At 40.8% G+C, this 24,099-nt stretch overlaps 4 protein-coding genes across 5 annotated transcripts; 1 reads left to right on the top strand and 3 right to left on the bottom strand.

Annotated features, from left to right (window-relative positions):
• Positions 1 to 1,602: 1,602 nt before the first annotated feature.
• hes6 (hes family bHLH transcription factor 6) lies at positions 1,603 to 4,509 on the bottom strand. The gene is made up of 4 exons (XM_020104192.2): positions 3,221 to 4,509; positions 3,056 to 3,142; positions 2,847 to 2,928; positions 1,603 to 2,461 (listed from the first exon to the last, which is right to left on the bottom strand). Exons 1-4 carry the CDS (start codon positions 3,275 to 3,277, stop codon positions 2,046 to 2,048), a joined length of 642 nt encoding a protein of 213 aa, XP_019959751.1. The 5' UTR covers positions 3,278 to 4,509; the 3' UTR covers positions 1,603 to 2,045.
• Positions 4,510 to 6,469: 1,960 nt separating this feature from the next.
• itm2cb (integral membrane protein 2Cb) lies at positions 6,470 to 11,555 on the top strand. Of its 2 annotated transcripts, none has more exons than XM_020104143.2 (6): positions 6,470 to 6,755; positions 8,823 to 8,960; positions 9,062 to 9,253; positions 9,346 to 9,456; positions 9,662 to 9,812; positions 10,345 to 11,555. In XM_020104143.2, the coding sequence occupies exons 1-6, from the start codon at positions 6,669 to 6,671 to the stop codon at positions 10,434 to 10,436; spliced, it is 771 nt and encodes a 256-aa protein (XP_019959702.1). In that variant the 5' UTR covers positions 6,470 to 6,668; the 3' UTR covers positions 10,437 to 11,555. The 2 variants fall into 2 exon arrangements, with proteins under 2 accessions (XP_019959702.1, XP_019959709.1); XM_020104150.2 differs by having other exon boundaries at positions 6,485 to 6,755; positions 9,065 to 9,253.
• Positions 11,556 to 12,650: 1,095 nt separating this feature from the next.
• On the bottom strand, positions 12,651 to 16,512 carry LOC109640228 (G-protein coupled receptor 55). The gene is made up of 3 exons (XM_020104117.2): positions 16,387 to 16,512; positions 15,053 to 15,823; positions 12,651 to 14,497 (listed from the first exon to the last, which is right to left on the bottom strand). The coding sequence occupies exons 2-3, from the start codon at positions 15,779 to 15,781 to the stop codon at positions 14,291 to 14,293; spliced, it is 936 nt and encodes a 311-aa protein (XP_019959676.1). The 5' UTR covers positions 15,782 to 15,823; positions 16,387 to 16,512; the 3' UTR covers positions 12,651 to 14,290.
• Positions 16,513 to 18,773: 2,261 nt separating this feature from the next.
• On the bottom strand, positions 18,774 to 24,076 carry snorc (secondary ossification center associated regulator of chondrocyte maturation). Its single transcript, XM_020104303.2, has 3 exons — positions 23,890 to 24,076; positions 19,923 to 20,090; positions 18,774 to 19,808 (listed from the first exon to the last, which is right to left on the bottom strand). Exons 1-3 carry the CDS (start codon positions 23,963 to 23,965, stop codon positions 19,699 to 19,701), a joined length of 354 nt encoding a protein of 117 aa, XP_019959862.2. The 5' UTR covers positions 23,966 to 24,076; the 3' UTR covers positions 18,774 to 19,698.
• Between the last annotated feature and the right edge of the window lie 23 nt (positions 24,077 to 24,099).

Here is a 24,099-nt window from a genome sequence, read left to right as displayed (position 1 = left end):
TGAAGTATCAAGGGAGAAGTAATGAGTAAAATATAACATCATACTTGATCATATTTATATCAGTAAAGAAATAATAAGTAAGATTCAATACATAAGTGTAAGTAATTTAAAAAGTATAGAAAAATATGAATTGAATAAAAGCTATACAGTATAAAAAACAGGAAAGATAATGGCTTATACTTTTTTTTATAATTCTTTACAAACAATATATCTATATTATTCATATTCTCTGAATTTTCTTTAATTGCTATTTTTCTTATTACCTCTTTTATTTTCTACCTCTTTTTGACTATCTGCTGCTGAAGCAACTGAATTTCCCAGTATCAGGATGCTGTAGCTGATCGTATATAGTAATAATAAACTTTATCTATATCGCACTCTTTTAACAATGTTAGAGGTAGAAGTAACCCCCCCCCAAAAAAATAAAAAAAATTAATGAATAAAAACCCAACAGGGCAGTTGACTAAAAGGCCACATAAGCGATAAAGAAATATATGGAAAACAAAAACAGTAAAATATCAAGGCAGATCTCATCATAACTTATAAGCTGGTCATATATTTGTTTTGTTGTAAGCAGGCTTGTTTGGAAAAAACAAGTTGTAACTGTAGCTGACAGATAAATAGAGTAGAGAAGAAAGTATTCCTGTAGTGGGGTGTTAGTGTCAAGAAAGATATAATACACATATAAAGTATAAGTACTACCACAACATGCTGAACCTCTTTACTTGATGTCCTATATATTTGTGTTTTGGATACAAATGAATGAACATATGTTAACTACAATCATTTAAGGAATTGTGCTTAAATACAACACTAGAGTACTTAGTATAGTCTCTGGGAACATGTCGTGTCTAATACCTCAAGGCTCATTGTATTAATCTTTTCTCTCTCTCTTGTCGTTTCACCACAGATCCCTCTCACTGCGGGTGTTTTAAGACTGTTGACGGTGAGAGAAACGACACTCGGCGTGAACATCACAGGAACACCAGACGAGACATTTCACTACAGACGGATTGGTGTCTTTTCTTATTCATTTGTAGCTGTAGGAGCTGATTGTGCAGAGGCAGAACAGTGTCTGTGGTTGAAACCATCCACACAGGTTACGTCTAAGAAGCTACAGATGCAGGTTTTGAAAGCGTCTCTGTGATTTGCATGGCTGTTTTGGCCGCCTTCTCCAGCTAGTATAAGGTAATAAACACAGACTTCTATATATAGTTTTTTAATAAATTTCATAAATTCAATGCTCTTTGACAAAATACTACATATTTTATAGGAAGAAAGTGGTCAGAATCATGACTGAGCAAGTTATTTGTGCTCAGTTATTTTTAAAACTCGAGAAGCCGAAGTTATAAAACCCACGTGTCGAGTCCTCGGCGCGGCCTATATAAGGAGCGAGCGGATGACTCATTTCACACCTCACAAATGTCTACGATGTGCTAAGGGGTCTTGGAGAGATGCTGCACACAAATGGCCTACAGTCGCAGAGTAATAACTAATATCTTGAAAACAGCTGCGGGTGGGTGGTTGGTGGGATCCTTTTGTGTGAAATGTGTCTTTCTTTCATAAAGCTGCTGCTGCACCAATGCGATTGGGAACAAGTGATTTGTCAAAAAGATGTTTAATGAAAATCAAAATCAAGATGAAGTAGCCTAATAACAGACACAATAGAAACCTTTAAAATATACTAAATATGGAATTATTTACACACAACTAACAATCCATTTCTAATGGGACAGCTATCTTCTATACAGCCATTCATATTCAACAAGTAAATATTTACATATGCATTTACCCCCTTCACAGAAGGCAAGGCCTATACATTTCCAAATGAAGACCCTGACCTCTACAACACATTTACTTACATACTTTAAATACATTTTAGTTAAATTGTAGAATAACTTTACAAAGAGCTTCTAAAATACCTTCCATCAAGTTTCACAGATGTCAGCAGTGTTTTGTTACCTACTGAGGTCTAACTCACATCCTACCACAAACAATAAAAAAAACATCTAGTACACTTTGCTGCTCCTTTTTAAAAACTCGGTCTACCAGGGTCTCCACATTGACTTGGAGTAAGTGAAAGACACATCCTGGCCGTCGGCCTCCTCTGACGAAGAGATGTGGCTTTGCTCGGAATCCGTGTCATCCAGGTCGGAGCAGAGGTCGTCGGTGGAGGTGGTGGACGGGGCCGGAGACACCAGGGCCGCGTACATGCTCTCGGACAGGGACCAAGTGCTGTTGCTGCCGGGGGGGCAGTCCGCCAGGCCGCCGTCGGGCAGCATCCCCCGGAGGTAGTCTTCGTCGTTCAGGGGCATGCTCTCCAGGAGGTGGTTCAGCAGCTCTGCAGCCTCTGCTGGGTCAATCCCAGGGCAGCTGGACATGAAGGCGTGCACGTCGTGCATACACTGGATGTAGCCCGCTGAAAACCGCTCGCAGGCCTCCCTGTTCACTGCATCCACTTCTGAGGAGACACAGAACATCCACCATTCAAACAAAAGTTACCATGATGCATCTGAGATGTATTTTTATTTTCTAATTTTAATTTAAGCTTAAAAACATTCAATGAAATGTTACAAACTTCCGTCTTTGTTCTGATTGGCTGAGCTGAAGATGCACAAGAGCACCTGTGGCTGGAGTAGCATAAGAATATTATTACTCTGTTACTGTTAAGAACTACTTTATCAAACTAAATAACTATAATGCTTGGTGCAGGAATCATACATTAGAAGTATGCTGATTTTAAAAGTCACAGGTTTAAGCCAAATTATTCTTCGAAATATGCTGAATTTAAAAGTTTAAGGTTTAAGTGAAGTGTAACTTTAATTGATCCTATAAAAAGTTTGTACCTTGAGCCCTGTTCTTCAGAATGTTCTCCACCCGTTTCACTGTCATCTCCAGCACCTCCGCGTTCTCCATCTTTGATTGCAACTGCACCGGGAAGCCAACACAAAACAAAGTAAGCAACACAAGCCGAACAGAACCACCACACACCAGCTCAGCTGACGTCCCAGCAAGGACACCGCCTTGTGATCCAAACACATCCACGTTGTCTTACGTCTGTGTCCGCGACGAGAACTCGGAGTTCCTGCAAACTTTCATTGATGCGCGCTCTCCTCTTCTTCTCCACCAGAGGCTTCCTCATCTGCCGGCACGAGACAAGGAGTGAGCACTTTAGTTCACACAGAGAAGTTCACTACAAAGCGTCCTCGGGAGTCCTTACCTTCCTGTCGGACCTGCCGCAGTCATCACCGTGTGTGTTGCTCCGGATGGGGGCCATGTTTGTTGGGGGAGTTTGACCCGGACGCTGCTGCACAGGAGCCCGCAGAGGACCGGAGGTGGGAGTTTAATCCAGAGAGCCGTTACTGCCCGTTGGTGGGGGGACAGATGGCCGCGGGCTTGCAGGGAGTCTGGGCTCGTCAATGCGGCTCCGAGGGGGCGAGAGCTGGGTTTATACCACCGCTCATTTACATGTGAATGGCCGAGATGGACACGCATCGAGGACGCGCAACGCTCGTACTCGCCAGTGGTCATGTTAGCTTTTGTCCCAGTGTGAAGATCCGCACGTGCACATGAAAGTCTGCTGCTCATCTCCCTGAGACACACAGACTGTTCACATGTAATAAAGCTCCTTTCACCCCCAGTCATTTTTCTGTTTCTTGCATTTACAAACAAATAGACAACACATGAAACAACAACAGGAAATAATACAAAATCCACAACAATGAGAACACAAACAGGAAATAATACAAAATCCACAACAATGACAACACAAACAACAGGAAATAATACAAAACCTACAACAATAACAACACAAACAACAGGAAATAATACAAAACCCACAACAATAACAACACAAACAACAGGAAATAATACAAAACCCACAACAATAACAACACAAACAACAGGAAATAATACAAAACCCACAACAATAACACATACAACAGGAAATAATACAAAACCCACAACAATAATACAAACAACAGGAAATAATACAAAACCCACATCAATAACACATACAACAGGAAATAATACAAAACCCACATCAATAACAACATAAACAACAGCAGGAAATAAACAAAATCCACAACAATAACACAAACAACAGGAAATGATACAAAACCCACAACAATAACAACACAAACAACAGGAACTAAACAAAATCCACAACAATAACAACATAAACAACAACAGGAAATAATACAAAACCCACAACAATAACAAGAAGGAAAACGCTTCTGCAGGTCCTTCATTCCCACTCCTGTCAGACTCTACAACCCCAATCTGAAATTAAGAATAAAATACTGCACTGTTTTTTTTCTCATGTCACTCTCCTCATACTGTTTGCACTATTTGCAGAAAATATGCTGTTGTAACAACTGAATGTCCCCGGGCTGTGGATCAATAAGATTTTATCTGATCTAATCTTACCTTAACAATAACAGTAACAAACAAAAAATGTCAGGGTCCAAATGTGTTTTAATTGATTTCAGCTATTTTCAAATGAAGTATGAATAAATAATAACACTAAGATGTCAGTATTTGCCCTTTTATGCCCAGATAAGATAATACAAACTTTATTTATGTTGCCCCTTTCAAAACAGCCGATACAAAGTACTCCACTAAAAGGACAAATAAAAAAAGTGAAAACGAAACAACATTTAAAAATGAAGTGTTACAGCAGCAGAAAAAGAGCTATAGACAAAATAGCAATTGAAAGTACAATAGGGAATAAAATATTAAACATATAGAACTATGTACACAATGTGCTGCTTTCACTACAGACAGAATTTGAGAAGAGAACATAGTTGAACACAGCAAAGTGGCACTTACGCCTCTCAGAGTGCTCACCACTATGGGCCATGTATCTGCCAATTCTCACATTGCATCATTAGTCAGCCAGGCCTGTTTCATACTTGATTGTGAGCCATCAGTCCTCCAATGAATACCAGGCTAATGCTCCACTTTTGTAAGGAAACTGAGAGCTATTTGTAAAGTACCTCACTCTCATGTGTGTAATGGTCTGAACCCAAGTGGCCTGAAAACACTGCTGAGTCTGGTGCAGTGGCAAAAAAGACAAATAATCCCCGCTCACACATTTTGTCTGTCTACAGTATCTTTATAAGTGGCGCTTTTCAGCTATTTTCATTGTTGTATCATCAACTCCAATAACATGTATTGTCCAAGTTCAACACATTGTGAGCTATATCCGTACTGATTCACACAGACACACTGTCATGACTGTTCTCATATGGTGACGAGGGCTGCATGTGTGTATCCCTGTGCAAATTTGCATGTGTTGTGCAATTTGCATGTGGAAGGGAAATGTGCAGGAGTACATGTAGGTTGGTTTGTGGTTATTTCTCTGTTACCATATGAATGTTAGGGCCTGAGGGAAGGCGGTTTTAATGAGTATAGCTACAGAAAAATAAAAATGAAACTCCACGTTCAAACCACAGCCAGTGACAAGAGTATTAGTTTTAACAACCACTTAAAGGGATAGTTCACCCTAAAATTAACATTCACTCAATATTTTCTCACCACTGTTTTGATGGAAGGGTGGGTGAAGTGTTTGAGTCCACAATACACTTTTGGAAATACAGGGTAAACAGCGTTGTATAAAAACAAAATGGCATAATTTACACCATGTTTTTGGCCTAAATTTCCTCAATAGTCGTCTTCTGGAGCCGCATTCGTTCGTGGATCAGAGAGGACATTTAGGCTTAAATGACCTTGTTTCAAGTCGAATTTGAATGGACACTTGGACATTGGACACCACAGGATCAGTATGGAGACATTTTATCTACTATTTCTGTTGTTTTTTTTCACGTTTGAAGATTTGGTCACCATTTAGTTCAATTGTATTTGATTTGGCTGCAACCCCGTTTACCCCTGAAACTCCAGAAGTGTTTTGTGGACTCAAACACTTTCACCCACCCCTCCATCAGCACAGCGGTGAGCAGATAATGAATACATTTGAATTTTTTTTTCTTTAAATTATTCACACAAAATGTCATTGCAACGCTATATTACACAGTAAACACTCAAACTGAGACACATTATTGTCAGTACCGGAGTCATGAATTACTTCACTAGTGTCAGTAGTAGTAACCTGGTGCTAACTTTGTTGCAGTGCAGCAGTTATCTGAGAGTTGGAACATCCCTACGTTTCCGGATGATAGTGTTGAGAACTCTGACATGGTTGAGAAAAAAGGCGATGCAGCTTTAAATAAATACGGAAAGCACTACCATATCTGGCACTAGCCTTCACAATAAGAGCGTGCGGCATGTCACCAGACGTAAAACTGGAAATAAAATGCGAACTTCTCCCTCCAGATAACTTTACATCAAACGTGGATATTTGACCGTTTACCAAAAAGGAAACGGACCGTGTTACGTGTTACATAGAAGCGTGTCAACCGGATGAGGACTCTTATTTTGACAGCGGCGAGGCGGTTTTTCCTCCAGACCCACACAGCGCTCGTTCGTCAGAGGAGACGCGCTGCTGAGGTCACTGAGTCCCGGGGGCGACGCTGCTCCGCCGCTATAAGAACCAGCCCTGTCCGGTGGAGAGGGAAGCAGCGCAGCGAACCACAAACGAGACAAAGCAACAACAACAAAAAAAGAACAACACATTTACACTCACACACACACACACCGAACAATCAGACATGGTGAAGATCACTTTCCAGACTGTTGCGGCGCAGAAGCCCGACAAAGAGACAGACGAAGACAAGATCATTGTCCCTCAGGCTCACGTGAGTTTGCACACTTTATTTGGTCTTTCTTTATCTCGTGTTGTGTGTGTCTGGTTTGTGTGTAGCAGCCTCTGCTAAAGCTTAACTGTTTACTCTCTCCTGGGATGTTTGATTTGTATCTTTACCGATAATCGCTTGATCGCTTCATGTCTTTTATTTGTGCAAAAAAAAACACCTTATTTATTTTTTCTATAACCTTGATGCAGCTGCATGTATGGGAAAAGATGGGAATCAAATCACAGACAAGTTGTTGTTTGCTTTCTCTTGGTGCATCTTTAAAATGTCACTGTGCAGTGATATCACAATAACAAGGGGTCATCTCAGCCTGGGGATGTTGACATTACGTCACCTTGTTCGCCTCTGTAAGGTGCACACAGCAGATGTGCAGTCCTGTGTGAGCCCTCAGCACAAAGTGACACCATCGTTTTAATGGGTTTATACTATGGTTTATACAGTTTTCACATAGACAGGAAGACGCTCTCCTGTCCTCTTTATCATGTGTGGGACTAGTCTCAGTGTTTGTCCCCCCTGTCCTTTGTTGAAATGAGAAAACAACAGAGCTGTCAGATGCCACTGCAGCAGCAGTCAAGTGACGTCACAGGGTGTTATATCACGTGAATCCTGCAGGTTGCGCTGGAGAGGGCCAATGAGAGAGGATGGTAAATCCAGGATTACTGTCTGTGCTGTCTGTTGTATGCAAACGTGGTCTAAAGACAGATAAGCTTTTTAATTCTGTCTCTGGATTGGCATTCATAAAAAGACAGAGGTCCACATGAAAAAAACTGACTCATGCATCAGTTTTACTAGTTTTACCAACTCTTCATTTACCACACAAAACCAATTGAGTAGATCTGTAATCAGTTAAAGGACCAGAGGTTTCAGAGAAACTGAGCTTCTGATACCCTGAACATAATCTGCAACATGGCCGTTTCTAGGTCCTTAGTTTCAGATCAGTGATTGATGGATAGATAGATAGATAGATAGATAGATAGATAGATAGATAGATAGATAGAGAGATAGAGGGATAGACAGACTGAATAGAGGAAGTCAGGTAACCTTTTCTACCTTTTCTTATCCTCCCCTCTTGGCTACCTCCCAGAAATTATACATAATTAGATATCTGGCACACAATGGACGCCTGTCTAAGCCTTTTCCTGTGAGCCAAGATCACTTGATGACGCATCCATCTCTTCTGCGAACCTATTTCCTAACCTCTTACGTCCACATTAATACAACACGCATGATGTCAAAGGCTACGTGTGTTCTGATTGGCTGCGACAGTAGGTCCGGCGTCAGAGCCAGCGTGTGTCGCTCTATTAATACGTCCGCCTCTGCTTAGGGACTCCCGCTCCACGTAGATGCTCCCATTTCGACTTTCTCTTTGGGTAGCAGAGAAAAAACTGCAAATATGGAGTGTGGAAGTAGGCCTCTAAGAATAGACCCAGACGAACACGTGCCAGCATTTCCGTCAGTGCCTGGCACAATCTGCTCTCCCCGCTTCTGCTCTCCATAGCAACAGTAGTAGGGAGAGGCAGATTGACTGAGAGACTGTGGGTGGGCATCTGGCATGTCTCATTCCACTCCTTCCTACGTCTAACAGATCCCCGTGCTTGACTAACAACTTGGCAACCTCCTGTCGTCAGAATTAACTCTGTTACAATTTTGGACCTTGTACAGGAAAGCACGGCTGGACGTAAAACTCTGCTGACGCTCCATCATAGAAGTGGACATGATTCATTTCATGCTGCCAATATTTCTCCTAAAGTTGGATGAAAAAGCGTGTGCTCCGTTGACTACATCACATTTTCACAGTGTGCTCTGGCAGCGCTTCATTACATCACACTTACACTAAGACATGGCACAGAAATCTAAGCCACATGTCTTTTGTGGCTGTATCATTATATCGAATAGAAAACTCTACAAATCCTTTTCTTAATTTTAAAACTTGGGATCTTTTCTAGAATTAATAATTGGAATGATATCCAGGTTGAGTTCCTGGATAACTAGCTGACTTCCCATTGGTAACGCGGATCTGTCCTCTAACCAGTCTTTTTCTTTTCTTTACAGGAGCAGCTGGTTCTTCCTGTCAGGTCCAAGAAGCCGTTTCCGACCGGCCTATGCTGCCTCACCTTCGGCCTGGTGGTTTTCATGTCAGGACTGGTGCTGGCCTCCGTCTACGTCTATCGCTACTACTTCATACCTCAGGTCAGTTCACTCTGCCTCCCTCTCCTTTCTTTTCACCGACAGCACAGAATATATAAAAAGCTGTTTACCCATGCTAACTCATCACCGTCGCATCCCATTAGCAGATCCCAGAGGACAGCTTGTTCCACTGTCGGGTTGTCTACGAGGACTCGGTGTACGCTCCTCTGAGGGGCCGGCATGAGCTCGAGGAGAACGTCGGCATCTACCTTGACGACAACTATGAACAGATCAGCGTACCCGTGCCACACTTTGGAGGCAGTGATCCCGCCGATATCATCCACGACTTTCAGAGGGTAGGTTTAGGCATCTGTTTGTTCACTGGTTTCCTCTTGTTACATTTTTTAAGTGTTTAAACAGATTTTAACCCTGTTTTTATTTGTTCCAGGGACTCACAGCTTATCATGACATTGCTTTGGACAAATGCTACATCACCGAGCTGAACACAACCTTGGTGATGCCTCCACGTAACCTGTGGGAGCTGCTTGTCAATGTGAAGGTGAGGCACTCGACCGCTACATTCACTGTTAATGGATGTTGAGAGAGAGAGAGAGAGAGAGAGAGAGAGAGAGAGAGAGAGAGAGAGAGAGAGTGAGAGAGTGAGAGAGAGAGAGAGAGAGAAGGCATCTTGCTCTCTCCCTGGGTGCAGCGTTCCTCCCACAGACAGATCAATTGAGTGATTCATGTGTGTCTCTTTGCCACAGAGGGGGACGTACCTTCCTCAGACTTACATCATCCAGGAGGAGATGGTGGTGACGGGGAGGGTGAGGAGCATGAGGCAGCTGGGCCCTTTCATCCACAGACTCTGCTACGGCAAAGAAACCTACCGCCTCAAACGCCGCAACCAGCACAGACGTGAGTACACACATTCATTTCTTTTTCTTTGCGAGATGAGATGCTAAATAACGAGTGCTGGTAAACTACTGTTAATTTATCAGCCTCTTTCACACCACTCGTGTGAGATGTGGAGTAATGTGACGTGTGCAGGGAATCCAGCGTTTAGTTTAAGCGTGTGGGAGTGAGGTGAGAACGAGTGACCATGCAGAAAAATACTATAATGACCAAAAAGGGACTTCCTAATGAATGCTTCACTCACAGTCCTTTAAAGGCGTTGCAGCCTGATTATCATTTCTCTGTGTGTGTGTGTGGGCACAGCCTGGGAACTTCCTGCTCTGTGACTCACTTGTATTTGCCGTGGACACATCCACACACTGTGGAGGTGGTAGTGATGCGTGTGAGCGATATCTCTTTCTCTTCCCCTGAGGACATATATGGATGTGGTTTTAGGGAATCACTGATGCATAATGGACAATGTGGGCATGATGGTTGTACAAGTAATTCAATTCTTGGAACTGATCAGATTTCCTCCACGCGTCTTCTCTTCTAGGTATCGAAAGGCGCGAGGCAAAGAAGTGCCACAGCATTCGTCACTTCGAGAATACGTTTGTGGTCGAGACAGTCATCTGCAGCAGGATGTAAATCTGAGGCAGAAATCAAAGCCATCCTACACTGAAGGCAATTTCAAATCATACCTCTTGAATTATTTTGTCTTTGAACTGCACTTTAAGAGCAAGTGTTTGTCTAACAGTTTCAGTTTTAATTTCAATGTTTGTTCTATTGTCTGAACTTGGAATACTCTTATTGTTCATGTACAATGTTTAAGTCCTTTTTTTTATTCAGTCAGTTTAGTCTGTATATTTGACAATATAAATGTGTTTGGATATATCTGTAGCTCGTCATGTTGTGCAATACAAGTTCATGTGTTGTCAGTTTATGACATTTGATTAAATTTTCATTTTCGACTTGTCGATATTTAGTAACCCAGTGCACTGTGGGTAATGGTAATGACGCTTGGAAGCTGTTTACCCCGTGCACTCCTGTGAATATCTGTTTCCTGTTATCGTCTTTTTATTTAGTTTGAACGTCAGAAAAACGGCAAAACATACCTCATGTAGTTAAAATGTTTCTTTGCTGGTTTTTATCATTAATGAATGGTGTATATAATTTTGATTGTTCCTAAGCAATATCTACTGTAAATTGACTTTTCTTCTGGATTTCATATTGTTGCATATGCATAGATTTTTATCTGAGATTGTTTTGTGAATGTTCATTTCTTTATGGTTTATCTCTGTATTTCCTTTGGTGTCACACCGTCCTACTCCTGGGCTACAAGCTTTAGACTGTAATTAGTAGCAGTGCTTCAGAGGGACAAAAGGAACCAAAGTCTGCAGTCAGCGATCCTGTGCTTCGTGTTCTATATAGGACATTTAGAGAGAATGCTTTATAGTCTAGATCACTTACTGTTGATGATATCAAAGGCTAAAATTCTCTTCCTCCTCTTCATTTGAATTGTATGTTGTTTTCAGCTCTTGCCAGCTCCCAATCCTTCCTATTTTGCCATTATTATCACCACAATTTTGATTTGTCCCAAGTTTGAAAAAATTTAAGATTTGGGGAGTCTTTCTAATGTGCATCATGGAGCAAATCAGTCTCTGTTGAGACCTGTGATAAAGTGCTCACAGGTCATCAACTTGGATTTCGCTGTACAGTTTTTTCTTGTAATATCTTCCTGCTTTAAGAATAAATAATCAAACTTGAGTTTTGTCTTTTACGTTATAATCTGCAACAGACTCATTAAAACATATACAATGTGAGGGAAATCTGGCAGGGGGAAGGAATGATGGTTTCTTTAGCAGAAGTATTTATTCTCAATACATCAGGGACAAGTCACTGAGACAAGAACAAGTTAACAGATGTATTGTCAAGAGGCAGATTATAATCTCACTGAATCACTGCAAGATACTGAGCCCCAAATCACCCCTGATGACTGTACATGAGTGATGTGTGATAAAGACAGTGCTGCACATATAGATGCACTGTGTGAATGGATAAGTAGCATAGCAAGACAATTAGAAATAATTAGAACTAGTCGCAATACAAATGTATCTGGATCATCTTGCCAAGTAATGGTCTATTCAAGAAAGTCAGTGCCCTCTCACAGATATATATATATATATATATATATATATATATATATATTTTTTATTATTATTATTTTTTTATTATATATATATTTTTTATTACATCATATTTTATCACAAATGAATGGGATAATGAATTTCGATAGTTTTCCTCTTACTGTCATTCTGGGTTAGAGACAATGCATTCTAAGTGAAATACAATAAAACCAAATTGACAAAATAGGCATAAACCTTTCCACACAACATGAATAGAATAATAATATGAAAGGAAGTAATTGTTCATACAGGGAAATCAAGTTTTTAATCTTCATTTGTGAACTTCCTATCAGCTTTAAAACAGTTGCTGTCCTCCCCCGTTTTTACAGAACAGAAACCTGCAGCTTCATCATGGTAAAAAAATAACGCATCATTCATACTTTGTGGTTAGTTATATGTCAGTACAAAATGGTAAATGACAAATTGGTTTCTACATTAAAGCCGTGAGGATTTCAAAGTTAAGTTATCATTTCTGTAATTGTCTTCAAAGGCCAAACAGATCCACCTGTCATGTCATAACATGATTGTTAAGTCATTTAAAGGTTCTGTGTGTAAGATTTAGGTGAAAGGGATCTATTGACAGAAACTGAATAGAAAATAATGCTTGAGTTGTTTTCACGAGTTTGTTTCATCTATATAATCGTAAGAATTGTTGTTTTCTATACCCTAGAATGGACCCTTTACATTTAAATACAACTCGAGTGGGTCCTCTCTACGGAGGTTGCCATGTTTTTCTTTTTTACAAACTGGACAAACTAGTTATGACAACTGAAGGCTACCACAGGTTCTCTTTCAGTTTGGAAGAGGAGGGTGAGGTGAGGGGTATTTAAATCTAATTCAAATTCAAAACAACTTTATTTCTAATTCTAAGGCACAAGCGTAAGTGCAATGTACTAAAATGATAAAGTAACGGCTGTGAAAACTGATTGTAAGAACACAGATAAATACTAAACAATGAAAGTGATCGGAGTACACTGAGGTAAGCATTCAGCTGCGTCATGCAACTTCACCACTAAATACTACACGCTGAACCTTTAATTGAAGCTTATTTTGGATTAATACAAAAACATCTACAGTATCTTCCTGTCAAGCTCTGATAAATACATATTTACATTATTGGGTTTTCATCTTGGATTATTCAATTTTACAGAGCACACAGGTAAATCTGCAGGTCGAGCTGAATAAAGTCCTCGACTTCATGAAAAAAGCATTATTCATTATCAACACTTGCACTTAATTCACAGAAATTTAAGAAACAAAAACTGGAGCAGAAAGGAGGCAGGTGCAAAAGGACAAATATAAATACACAAAATAATGTAAGAAAACAAGTATGTAAACAAAAACATGATGATCATGTCTTAGAAAACAATTCAAATTATACTCCATCATAAAAAAGCATTCATGTACAGTAAACGCCCTGATAACTGTCACAAATTGAAATTATACTTATATTAGATTTTATTTATATTATTTATATTTATTATAAAAGTCAACAAATGATCATTTCAGTTTGATAAAATCTGTTGTTATGTAATAATGAAACATAAATAATTATTCATTCAATTCAGTTTCAAGATCACAACTAACATGGTGTTATTCATATACTAAATAAATGAATCTGGAAATTAATATTTGAATGAATATTACTAATAAGAATGTATTTAATAGCTTCAGTCTAATTTATTTACTTGTTTCAAGTAGAATTTTTATGTAAATCTGCATTTTTACAAATATATAAATAAATCACATCATTAAATGATGATTTTTTTACCTGTCGCTTTTTAGAAGTTTTAATATCTTTTATTCCAGATTGATCCAAATTTTATCGACCCTGTTCTTTAGTGGTCGATTTGAAAAGCGCGTTTTCTGTCCTGTATGTCTGACTTTCCTTCTTGAGAAAATAAAATGACAATGCTCCTTAATATCTTGCAGCTTTAAATGAATCCTATCCCACACAAAGTTTCTCACTGTAAGTGTGAACAGCCTGATGATGTTTTGAGCCATTTCTCGTGCTGTGGTTTTCTCTGTTTCAGGTTTCAGAGCTCAATGAGGTTACAGAAGAGTCTATCCCCTTCCTGTCATTGGACCAAATCGCAAAAACAGTCCTTTATCTGATCTTTTCTTAACACGACAGCCTTAAAATTATTCTCAGCTCTGTGTTTAATCGAGGTTGCACTCACTGCCAGCCATTTCTTCAGCCTCTTGAAGTACTGGCTCTTCGTTCCTTTCATTGCCCTGCTAAAACCTAAGAAGCCAGAACTCGTGTTCACTGTCCTCCTGAGGACGCCATTATGTTCTAACTCAAACTGTCCCTGTTCAGACCTCTGACGTGCTGAACGTGGCTCTTCTCAGGTTGGTCATTGAAATGCTGAAGGTGTATTTGGTGTTTCTCACCTCGTGGGCAATGAAGTAGTAGCAGAGAGCGTCCAGGCAGCAGGTGATGTTGGACAGACACATGGCTACCTGTATGAACAGGCTGATCCTGATCTTGTTGTCGCAGTCCTGAATGAATTGTTGGTGCACCTGTGATTAGTGAAGGATGAGAGGAGCATTTAGTAAACTCTGCTCTTTGCATGTATGAGGAGAATGGTTCTTCAAATTTTATGGAAGTGAGATGAGATAACGCAGCAGACGGTGTTGTAGTTACTTCCTCTGCCAAGGACATTGTGTTTTCACCCCTGCCTTTTTTTTTTGTTAGTTAGCAGGATTACACAAAAAGCTACTGGACAGATGACCATGGAAATTAATGGAAGGATGCGGTATGGGTCAGGGAAGAGCCCTTTCAATTTCTCTAACATTATAATATAGGGAATTAAACTGTGTTATACTTGCCTCCCTCTCGAGTACACAAAGGAAAATGGCAATTTAAACATTCACAATTCCCCAACATCTGTACAAAAACCCTATCTGTTATGATATATGATACGATACGATGTGATATGATGATAGGACCAAAAGCTCCTGAACAGCTACTAAATGGACCTTGAGGTGGGATAGTTGTGTCAACTTTGTTTGTTCCCTACTTTAACTTGTTTCACTTTAAGCTTCAGAGTTGAGTTTACTTGTAGCTTCTCTCACCAGGAACTGCAGGAGGATGCCGAGGTGGCTCGGGGTGAAAGGCACCAGGAAGGCGCTAAGGCTGCTGTAGATGATCTTCACACAGGCCCGGCTCTTAGGGCTGTTCTGACCAGATCTCTGAAGAGCGCAGATGGTCTGCACCGAACAGAAGATCACCACCATTGCAGGCCCCAGGAACCCAAACACCAGCAGGCAGATGATCACCAAAGGGCTCCAGCCATTTGTTGAAAACTCGTGGAAGCAGTGAAAGTCATTCTGCCCAACCACCCTGAAGCCATGGATCGTTGGAGAGAGCACTGACAGCACCAGCACCCAAACCCCCACGCAGGTCCCCAGAGCTGCTTTGGGCGAGCGCAGCTGCTTGGCTTTGAATGGGTGACAGATAGCCACCCACCGGTCCACGGCTATACACATGATGGTGTAGATGCTGCCGTATATCCCGACAAAGTACAGGCTCTCCAAGATTGAGCAGAGAGGCTGGAGGGAGCCAGGCCACTTGTTGTTAGTTGCATGCATTTTGAAGGGAAGAGGAAAGAGGAGCAGCAGGTCCATGAGAGCCAAGCTGGTCATGTAAATCATGGACTCGGTCCATTTTCGCAGAAAGATGCAGAACACTAACAGCGCCACGACATTCAGGATCAGACCAGAGATGAATATGGGAATGTAGATGACCAGCTCCAATTTGCTCATCAGGCTGTCCACCGCTTCGAAGGAGCAGTTGTCTGTCATTGTTTCACTCCAGTAAGACGGAGTTTGAAGTTTTGAAAATGTCTGTGAAATAAAGTCATTATTCATTTTGTTCCTACAAATAAACTCATGTACGGTCCACCACAGAACAAAATTGGTGTGGGTACAATTAAGAGCTGTAAAGACAAAAAGGATGTGCTCTTTGTGCTCAGTGCATGTTTAAATTAGAAGTAATAGGTCAATGATTCTGACTTTAATCTGATAAGATTTAATAAGCCTTGAAAGGAAGCACCTGCAGCAACATGTTTCATTATCTGCACATGTTAAAATACATTTTGACATGATATCAATGCAGCTGTATTTATTTTAACGCTCATAGAGTAAAATCAAAATCAAGTAACATATATCTTGAGTTCCGTGTTCTACATTATTAGAAATAGGCTACAGAATATGCTGCATGTTAAAATTAATATCCACTGCTTGCAAATGACATACTGCACATCATGCTGTCTGTAGAGGGGCCTCCTTACGCCTCCAGTGAAATTTAAATGTTTTAAATATTTTCAAAGGTTTTGCTCATAACAAAAAATCTACACTACTGTTCACCTTGTTACCAATATTCAAATGAAACACTTTAAAAGTCTAACCTGGTGCTGCGTAATATCAGGAATCCTGTGCAGGGAAAATGATGAAATCAAGCTGTGTCTCTACCTCACAGATGCCAGACTCTCCACTGAGCGCTGAGAATGTCTAGCACAGTCCCTGTGCCAGACGCACTTCTGCTTTCTCTACGTTTGTTTCATCACCACTTCCTGAGTCATGCCACACATCATGCATATGAATTCAGATGTGCATCACAGCCGTTTGAGATCAGGGCAGAGGTGAACCTGTCCAGGCAGTTTGATCTATTATCCATCTTATGTGCTTTCTAAAGTTAACTGAACGGACGTTCGCTGCTGGAAATTAAAAAACATATGCATTGTTTGTGTCACACCATAATAAATAGGCTACAGTCAAGCTTAAATGATCAGTTGATTACGTGAGCCAATGAGATTTTCATTCGTGTCAGTTGGTTTAGTTGTGAGTTGCATTACATTAAAACTACTGATTCCAATGGGATCATGGAGTCTGGGCCTGAGAAGAACCCATTAAATGTTGGTGTAGATGCAAATTAAAGGACAGATTCAGGATTTTTTCCCCCCACTGTCATTACCTATGTTTTATGACAAATAAATAAAATCAAACCACACCTTTTTATTTCATATTTCTACTATAAGAATGAAACAGTCATGTGTAGGATTGTTCGTCCCTGGTGGAGGTATGCGCTCTAGTGAGTAACTCATAGTTTCAAAATGAAATGATTTGCTCCTTTCCTCTGTCTTATGTTATTGTAAATGGAGACACTGAAAGACACCTGTGTTGTGAGAAATTGTGATGGTATCTTGTAATTGGCAAACTAATAATAATAATAATATAATAATAATAATAGAAAAGTCTCACAAAGTCCATTCTATCAAGAATGTGGACTCAACTTGAGTACTGCACAGCAGTGCTTTGAGCTACATGCTAACAGTGACCCAGCTCACTTGTTTGTTTAGCAGGTGCAATGTTTTCTATGTTCAACATTTTTGTTTAGTATTTTATGTTAGAACTAATGACAGCAGAGGCTTCAGGTATTTTGTCATAAACCAAAGTACTGGAGCAGTAAAATGCATAAATAGCTAAAAGCCTAAAAATGACACTTGATGAAAAATGAAGGGATCTCTATTAGCCGCTGTCCTTTCTTCTAAAACCTTAAATATCATCTCACGTGTGAGTGGTGAGAGCGAAACCAACCGATCCTCCACTGACCAACATGTAGCGTCATGTTGCTAACATGGCAACAAAAAACACACCAACCCTTGAAAGACTGAACACACAAAAATCACCAAGGTAAAATGACATGCAATTGAGGAAACTGCAGCGTTGGCTAACACCACAGGTCTCTCATGAGTGTTTTTGTTAGATTGTGGTTTCCTGACTGGAATTTCCATAGAAGTATTAAAAAAGAAATGAAGTCACGCAGGTCTGAGTCTTCACTGCATCTTGTGAATGTTGGTGTTTACTAAAGTTAGTGTTGAAATGTTGGGACGATTACACGGCTTTGCTCATCACTACGTACTTTGATAAAAAACAAACACACTTTCATTTCAAAGACTCAAAGAAGAAGAAGACTCAGAGAAGATAATTCTTCTTCAAAGTATAAATGTGCTGATGAAGCGGATGACTCAGAATCAGTTCTGCTGCAGTGATTAAGGAAATCACTCTTCCCATTCCAGAGACTGAAAACCAAAGCGATTCAAGTGTTTGTTCTTTTACTTCTGTCTGACGCTGCTGAGAGATATCGACTGATATGATGGTGGTTTCCTGGTTTCAGATGATGACTAAACCTCATCTTAAAAAGACACTTTTGTTACCTTTTTCAAACAAACAAGATGTGTCGAAGATAAAGTTTTTTCTGCAACATTTGAATAAACCCTCTGCGGTCAGCTGCACATCTGAACTGGAATAAACTACAAGGGTTAAGTGTAGAATAATGTCATGTTACCAAAGGAGCCTTTTCTGCAGGTAAGTCAAGTTGGAAGCCACAGTGCCACCTACTGTTGTACACTGAGGCACAGGGCAAACTGTCCCTGTGGATAAATGCAAATATGTTGCTCTGTGAGTTTGGTTGCACGTTTCAGTTGTGTAGTTATTTGCGATACATTGATCCTTTTACATATATTTGTTGATTTATTTGCTCATTAATGAAACATTGTATCTTTGTATCTTATCTTTTTTTTAGTTATTATAGCTTTTAAAATCAATGTTATGGTATTTCATTGCCAGTATTTACATTTTTCCATCTTATTCTCTGCTTATAGGTAAATCTTGAAGCACTTTGAACAGCATCAAACTATTGATTGAATACTATGAATAAAGAGATATAATAATAAAGAAAATGTACAAAAATATGGTGATCTCAGAGTTGAGAGAAGCACACAGCAGTCCCAGACATTTGGCACGTGGTTTATTGGATTCACTTATTCTGTTTAAATTTAAAAAATAAAACAAACAAACTTCGGGTGGTGAAATTACCATGGCAACATCAAGCTGTACCGCCGAGGGTAGGAGGCGAATAGAAAAAGTCCAAATTACTTTACTAAAACAATAACAACAAAAAAGTACAGTCACTTGAGAGCACAACACACATTCACCCTCACTGTGACTTCATGTTTGCTCTGCAGGTAAAACAGACGACCCTGTTTACATCCAGTGAAGGAGCCTTTTAAAAACTGCCCTCTTCTTATTCTGACTCAACAAATGTTTGTACAAGGTTCAACACAAACTTCAAAACGTGTACATGGCTGAAACCAAGGGGAATATTTCAGAAAGGATATTTAGCGGAAGGTAAAATCTTTGAAAGACTAATAACCCGAGCAACACACAAATACACACACGCACACATACGCACACACACACACGCGCGCACACACACACTTCATGTACAAACAAAAGCAAACGCATGCAAACTCTCAAGACAAACTAAATGCTCAACATTAAAAGGCCTATAGAGCGTAAAAAATAAAAATGACATGGACGTGCTACAGTTTCCACTGGAAGAGCCAGCCAGTTTCTAACATCATACCTTCAGGAATAAGTGAACATGTTGAGCAACAGTTAGTGTGTGTGTGTGTGTGTGTGTGTGTGTGTGTATGAGTGTTTACAGGAGTAAATCTTTAAAATATTCAGTCGAGGGACCTGCCACAGTGTTCAGCATCTACAGTGAAGTGAAAGAAGCAGCTCAGAGGAGAGAGAGGAGGTTAAAGATTGAGATGAGAGGCAGAAGACACACAAACACCCACACGTCCATACACACACACACATGCACACACATGCATGCACACACACGCAAACACAAAAGATGGGACGCGTTCACTCTAGGATGCGGTGAACTTCCTCAGTGTGATGACGATGAGGGCGAGGAGGACGGACGCTCCCAGGAAGACTGCTATGACGATGGCGGTTATGGCGCCCGGCCCCAGCACCCCTGCACACACACACACACACACACACACACACACACACACACACACACATGAATACACACATATGAATACATGAAAACATTTAGTGGTTGTTGTGTTGTTTGTGTCAGTTTTACCCTCCTCCTCGTCCATGGCCTGGGGATGTGTGGTGTCCTCGTAGTCGTTAGTGATGGACTGCTCTGTCATGTCCTGGAAGGGGTCTCTGGTGGTGACGTCGCTGGGTGGCTCCCCTGACATGGTGTCCTGGTTGTCCCTGGTCGTTGAGGCCGGGTCTGCGACTGTCTCTGCACAGTGAGAAGAAAAAAAAACAACGACTCACCACTTGTACTGATGATTCACATGGACATAAAATCCCTTTTTCCCTGCACTGATGATGATTGGCTGCTGTGCAGTATGTATGTTTTCTCAAGGCCGTAATTTCACTGATGGAGGTTTGTGACTTTGCTAATGGCTCTGCAGTGCATGGCTGCACACATGGTTCTGTCTGTAGTGACTCCAACAGCCTCGCTCTTGTCTCACTGGGTAACGGCTCAGAGCGAGGCATAAGGATGTCTTTGTGGAGGATGGACATTTTGTCCGTTTGAGCTACAGGTAGCCTCTCCTCATGCTCCTCTTTTCCACAAGTTCAACCAAAAAAAACTCTTTCAACCCGGGTTTGGTTGATTAATCCAGTGCAGTACAAACAGCTTTAGGGGGGACAGTGATTTGTTGAGTTTCTGTACAACACTTTGCACTCTCGTCTGTCGTCTGTTCTCCTTCCATCCCAAATTGTCCTCTGACATTTCTCCCATCTGAGCACGAAGTTATCCTGAGACTTTTCACACCTCTGCAGGAGCCAGAAGAACATGAGTCTCTCCACAAAGCCACAATTCTGTCTCCTGACACGAACCTTTGGAAAACGCTCGGTTGAAACAACCAAAAACGCCTCTGCGACTGCGGTGGCTGTCGTTTCTCTGGTGACTAAACTTTTCATTTTAAATCCAGAGGAACGGGGGAAAAAATTGAACTTCATCTTCCCCTTGAAATAAAACAAGCCCACCCATTCACACGCTCACTGATTCACTTCTCCTGCCCTTGACTGTGCTCATACCAACAAAACCGTAATCCAAACATATTTACACTCTGCATATTTAATGCGACATATTTACTTTGTAGCCTCTGACGCCCTCGGTGAACTCCTTCACCCTGTCTCTGATCAAATGGGCCTCAAATCAAGGGTCTCAAATCAAGTAGAAAACAGGATTAATAATAATCAAGTTTATGTGATATAATCTCAAGTCTTTGTGCTGCTGATGTATTCTGATGCTTCAGCGTTGACTCTGCGCTTCCTGTCCAGCAGCTCGCTGAAGGTCTGGAGGCCCGGGCCTGCGGCCAGCTAAGCCATCAATGAGGCCTTCAGCCGAGGGCACAAAAGGCAGCTTGTGCGGTCATGCTGGGCGGCGGGCTGCAACCAGTAGCAACCGGCCAGGCCCAAACCAGGCATCGGCCCCGGCACTGGATGTCAAACAAACATGTTTATTTAATCGTCACTGTGTGTAAAGGGCTGTGCCTCTACGGACGGCTTGATTTAATAAGAGGGCAAAAAATAATAACACCATGTTTTCCGACGGTGTTTGTTTCCACAAAGAGGGGTTTACTCAAGCTTGTAATTCAGGTTAAATGGAATTAATGTGACTGAAGCCTCTTGTGAGTGATGCAGCTTCACAGGCCTTTGAGATGAGCTCTGGTGTCCTCCTCAGTAAACAATGTGCTTGAACAAAAAAACAATTTCCCAAATGTTCTTAGTGATGTTCAGCTCTGCTCAAAGCTGTAGATTTTATAGTAAACAAGGAACGACTTTAATATGCACCTTACTGAATCAGGAATTGTTCATGGGTATTAGATGTATAATCAGCCCCTCTGTGTAAACTAAACTGTGACCCTCCATTCAGAAAAATCCCCGATCCACCACTGTATTTGAAACTATTAGTTCCTTAGTTGGACTGTTTATTGTCCTAAACACAGATATGTAAATATATATTCTGCATGTTTTATTTAAATATCTATTCATTTCCATGTAGCCGTGGTTGGGAATCATTGCACAAGAAGTCAATCAAGGCCTCTGCTTCTTTGACACAACACAAGTCCAGATTCATAGCCTGGCAGACTGGAACGATTTCAGACGCTGAAAGACACATTTATTTGCTCCTCGGACCTCTTTGGTCAGGATTTCACACCAGCTAGAGAGATGACAAAGTGCGTAGACGGGTGCATGTGAAAAACAACCAGGCCAGGCACAGAGAAACCACGAATTGATGCAGCCCTAACACGACATCGGTCGTGTCGCCTTCCCTCGCTTCACTCCCCTGAACGTCCACAGGTCGTGACCACATTTGCCAGAGGAGAAAACTTTTTTTACAAGATTTTTAGAGGTGGACACTTGGTCAAAAAACAGTGAAGAATCCCGTTTATGTTTTCATTTTGAAGAAGATCAAATGTGAGTAATTGTCACACTGCTGTTGCTTAAAACTTATCTGACAACTTTGGGTTTGTTTCCCTGTGATGAGTCACACGACGTTGCTGCCTGTCACGCTGTCACTGGGAAGTGGGAGTTTGATTAAACATCATGAACTGTACATGATGATGTTTACACATCTGGATAAACTTGAAAACTGACAATTTTAAGGTGCAATACTGTTTCTACATATTTTACTATGCAGCACTGTTTTATCAGCTTTTACTTTTTATGTGTAAATATAATCTATATCTTTTTATTTGTTTCTTTGTTGCTATTACTTTTCCTGTGAATGTTTCAGAGATGCACAGCACATTTCAAGGTACAATTTGCAATCACAATTAAGGCCTATTCTATTCTAATATTAAAAAAATGGCCTTTATCGAATATGTTCTTGAGCTGGTTGGATCTGATGATGCATGATGTCAATAACATATATTCAGAACCACTACTCAGTGTATAAATCAGTAACTTATTTACATGTATTTTCCTTTGTCTCTCTAAATGTATTTTCTTTTTCCCAGTTTGGAGGTTCTGTACGACTTCATTGTTTCGGTTTCTGTTCTGGAAGCTGTAAATCCTAAAATAAAGCCCAGAAAAAATGTTTCCTCTTTAGAATTGTACCGCCCAGAGCAAGAAGAGGAAGAAATAGGCATTTTTAGGAAACCAGAGCAACACTGTGTTTGACATTATGAAGCAGCTTTTAGGGCCTTTTTACTAGTTTTATCCCCATTACACATCTGGACCTCCGCTCTGACATCTGATCATGAGAGCTGCTCCTGAGATGATTTCAGAGGGTGAAGAAGAGGAACCGATAAATGCACATAGAAGTAGATGAAAGTATAATAAGAACCAGTGAGTTTGTTGCCATTCTGGGTTATCATCTCATCCTGCACCTCACTAAACCACCACCAGCACCAAAACTCTCTCTTCACGTGCACAAAACAAACCCAGCACCTGTGGACGGGTGCACTGCCTCAAATCCAAATACCCAGACGACACAGAATCGCTTCAGCTCAGCCAGAGTCCGAGAGGCGGTTTTCAGTTTCGCACAAACATCAGACATCATGAAAGCAACTGAGTCATCCTGTTTGTCAAAGAGCAGCTTTCACGGCCCTCTGAGCTCCAACAACTGCATCATTTACATCAGGCTGCACAAATCCCAGTTCTGTGTGTGAGAAAATGACACGTATACACACACACACCTTAGATTTGATACCTTAACAGCTGCCTGATTATCTGCAGCTATAACTATAAGCTCTTGGAAAGTAAAAAGCTAAACCTTAACGATCCACAAACTGAAGTAGGCTAAATTGAAAACGAACTAATTAAAAACTGTTCTTTTTCCTAAAAGAATGTAAGAAACTTGATTTAGAAGCGCTCCAGTTTGTATTTGTTAAAAAAACACAACTCTTTCTCTCACAATTACATTTTAAGAGTGACAGCTAAGTGTTTTATAAAAATCAGACTATGGTTTTGCATCATCTGTAACATGTATCCTGTTGTACAAACAGAAAAAGCTGCACATCTTTCACCCTAACACACAGATAAAATAAAAAAAACACACCAGTGAGACTCCAGAGGTTTACCTGTGTGAACGAAGGCGACCAGGAGGCCGAGGATCATCAGCAGGAACACTTTGCACAAGCTGATGCTGCGTACCATGGTGGCTGTGGTGGTGACTGTCCGACAGGTAAAATAAAAACGTCTCTGAAAACTCCTTGAGCAGTGACTTCAAACGAATGACTCGCCCGGCAGAGGAGCAGGAGAAGAGTATAGGGGAGAGCAGGGGGGGGGGG

The sequence above is a fragment of the Paralichthys olivaceus genome, chromosome 16 (genome assembly GCF_024713975.1).
Source record: "Paralichthys olivaceus isolate ysfri-2021 chromosome 16, ASM2471397v2, whole genome shotgun sequence".
Lineage (NCBI taxonomy): Eukaryota > Metazoa > Chordata > Actinopteri > Pleuronectiformes > Paralichthyidae > Paralichthys > Paralichthys olivaceus.
The sequence above is the reverse complement of the archived record's forward strand: the minus strand, read 5'-3'. Positions and strand labels throughout refer to the sequence as shown.

Bases quoted from the DNA above. Each gene is read 5' to 3' on its own strand.
- hes6 (XM_020104192.2), bottom strand. From the start codon at position 3,277: ATGGCCCCCATCCGGAGCAACACACACGGTGATGACTGCGGCAGGTCC. The intron at 2,929-3,055 runs GTAAGACAACGT...TTCCCGGTGCAG, and splicing joins TTCTCGTCGCGGACACAGAC to TTGCAATCAAAGATGGAGAA. The intron at 2,462-2,846 runs GTACAAACTTTT...GTGTCTCCTCAG, and splicing joins TCTGAAGAACAGGGCTCAAG to AAGTGGATGCAGTGAACAGG.
- itm2cb (XM_020104143.2), top strand. From the start codon at position 6,669: ATGGTGAAGATCACTTTCCAGACTGTTGCGGCGCAGAAGCCCGACAAA. The intron at 6,756-8,822 runs GTGAGTTTGCAC...TTTTCTTTACAG, and splicing joins TCATTGTCCCTCAGGCTCAC to GAGCAGCTGGTTCTTCCTGT. The intron at 9,254-9,345 runs GTAGGTTTAGGC...TATTTGTTCCAG, and splicing joins TCATCCACGACTTTCAGAGG to GGACTCACAGCTTATCATGA.
- LOC109640228 (XM_020104117.2), bottom strand. From the start codon at position 15,781: ATGACAGACAACTGCTCCTTCGAAGCGGTGGACAGCCTGATGAGCAAA. The intron at 14,498-15,052 runs GTGAGAGAAGCT...CACTAATCACAG, and splicing joins GCATCCTCCTGCAGTTCCTG to GTGCACCAACAATTCATTCA.
- snorc (XM_020104303.2), bottom strand. From the start codon at position 23,965: ATGGTACGCAGCATCAGCTTGTGCAAAGTGTTCCTGCTGATGATCCTC. The intron at 20,091-23,889 runs GTAAACCTCTGG...CTCACTGTGCAG, and splicing joins GGTCGCCTTCGTTCACACAG to AGACAGTCGCAGACCCGGCC. The intron at 19,809-19,922 runs GTAAAACTGACA...GTGTGTGTGCAG, and splicing joins GGCCATGGACGAGGAGGAGG to GGGTGCTGGGGCCGGGCGCC.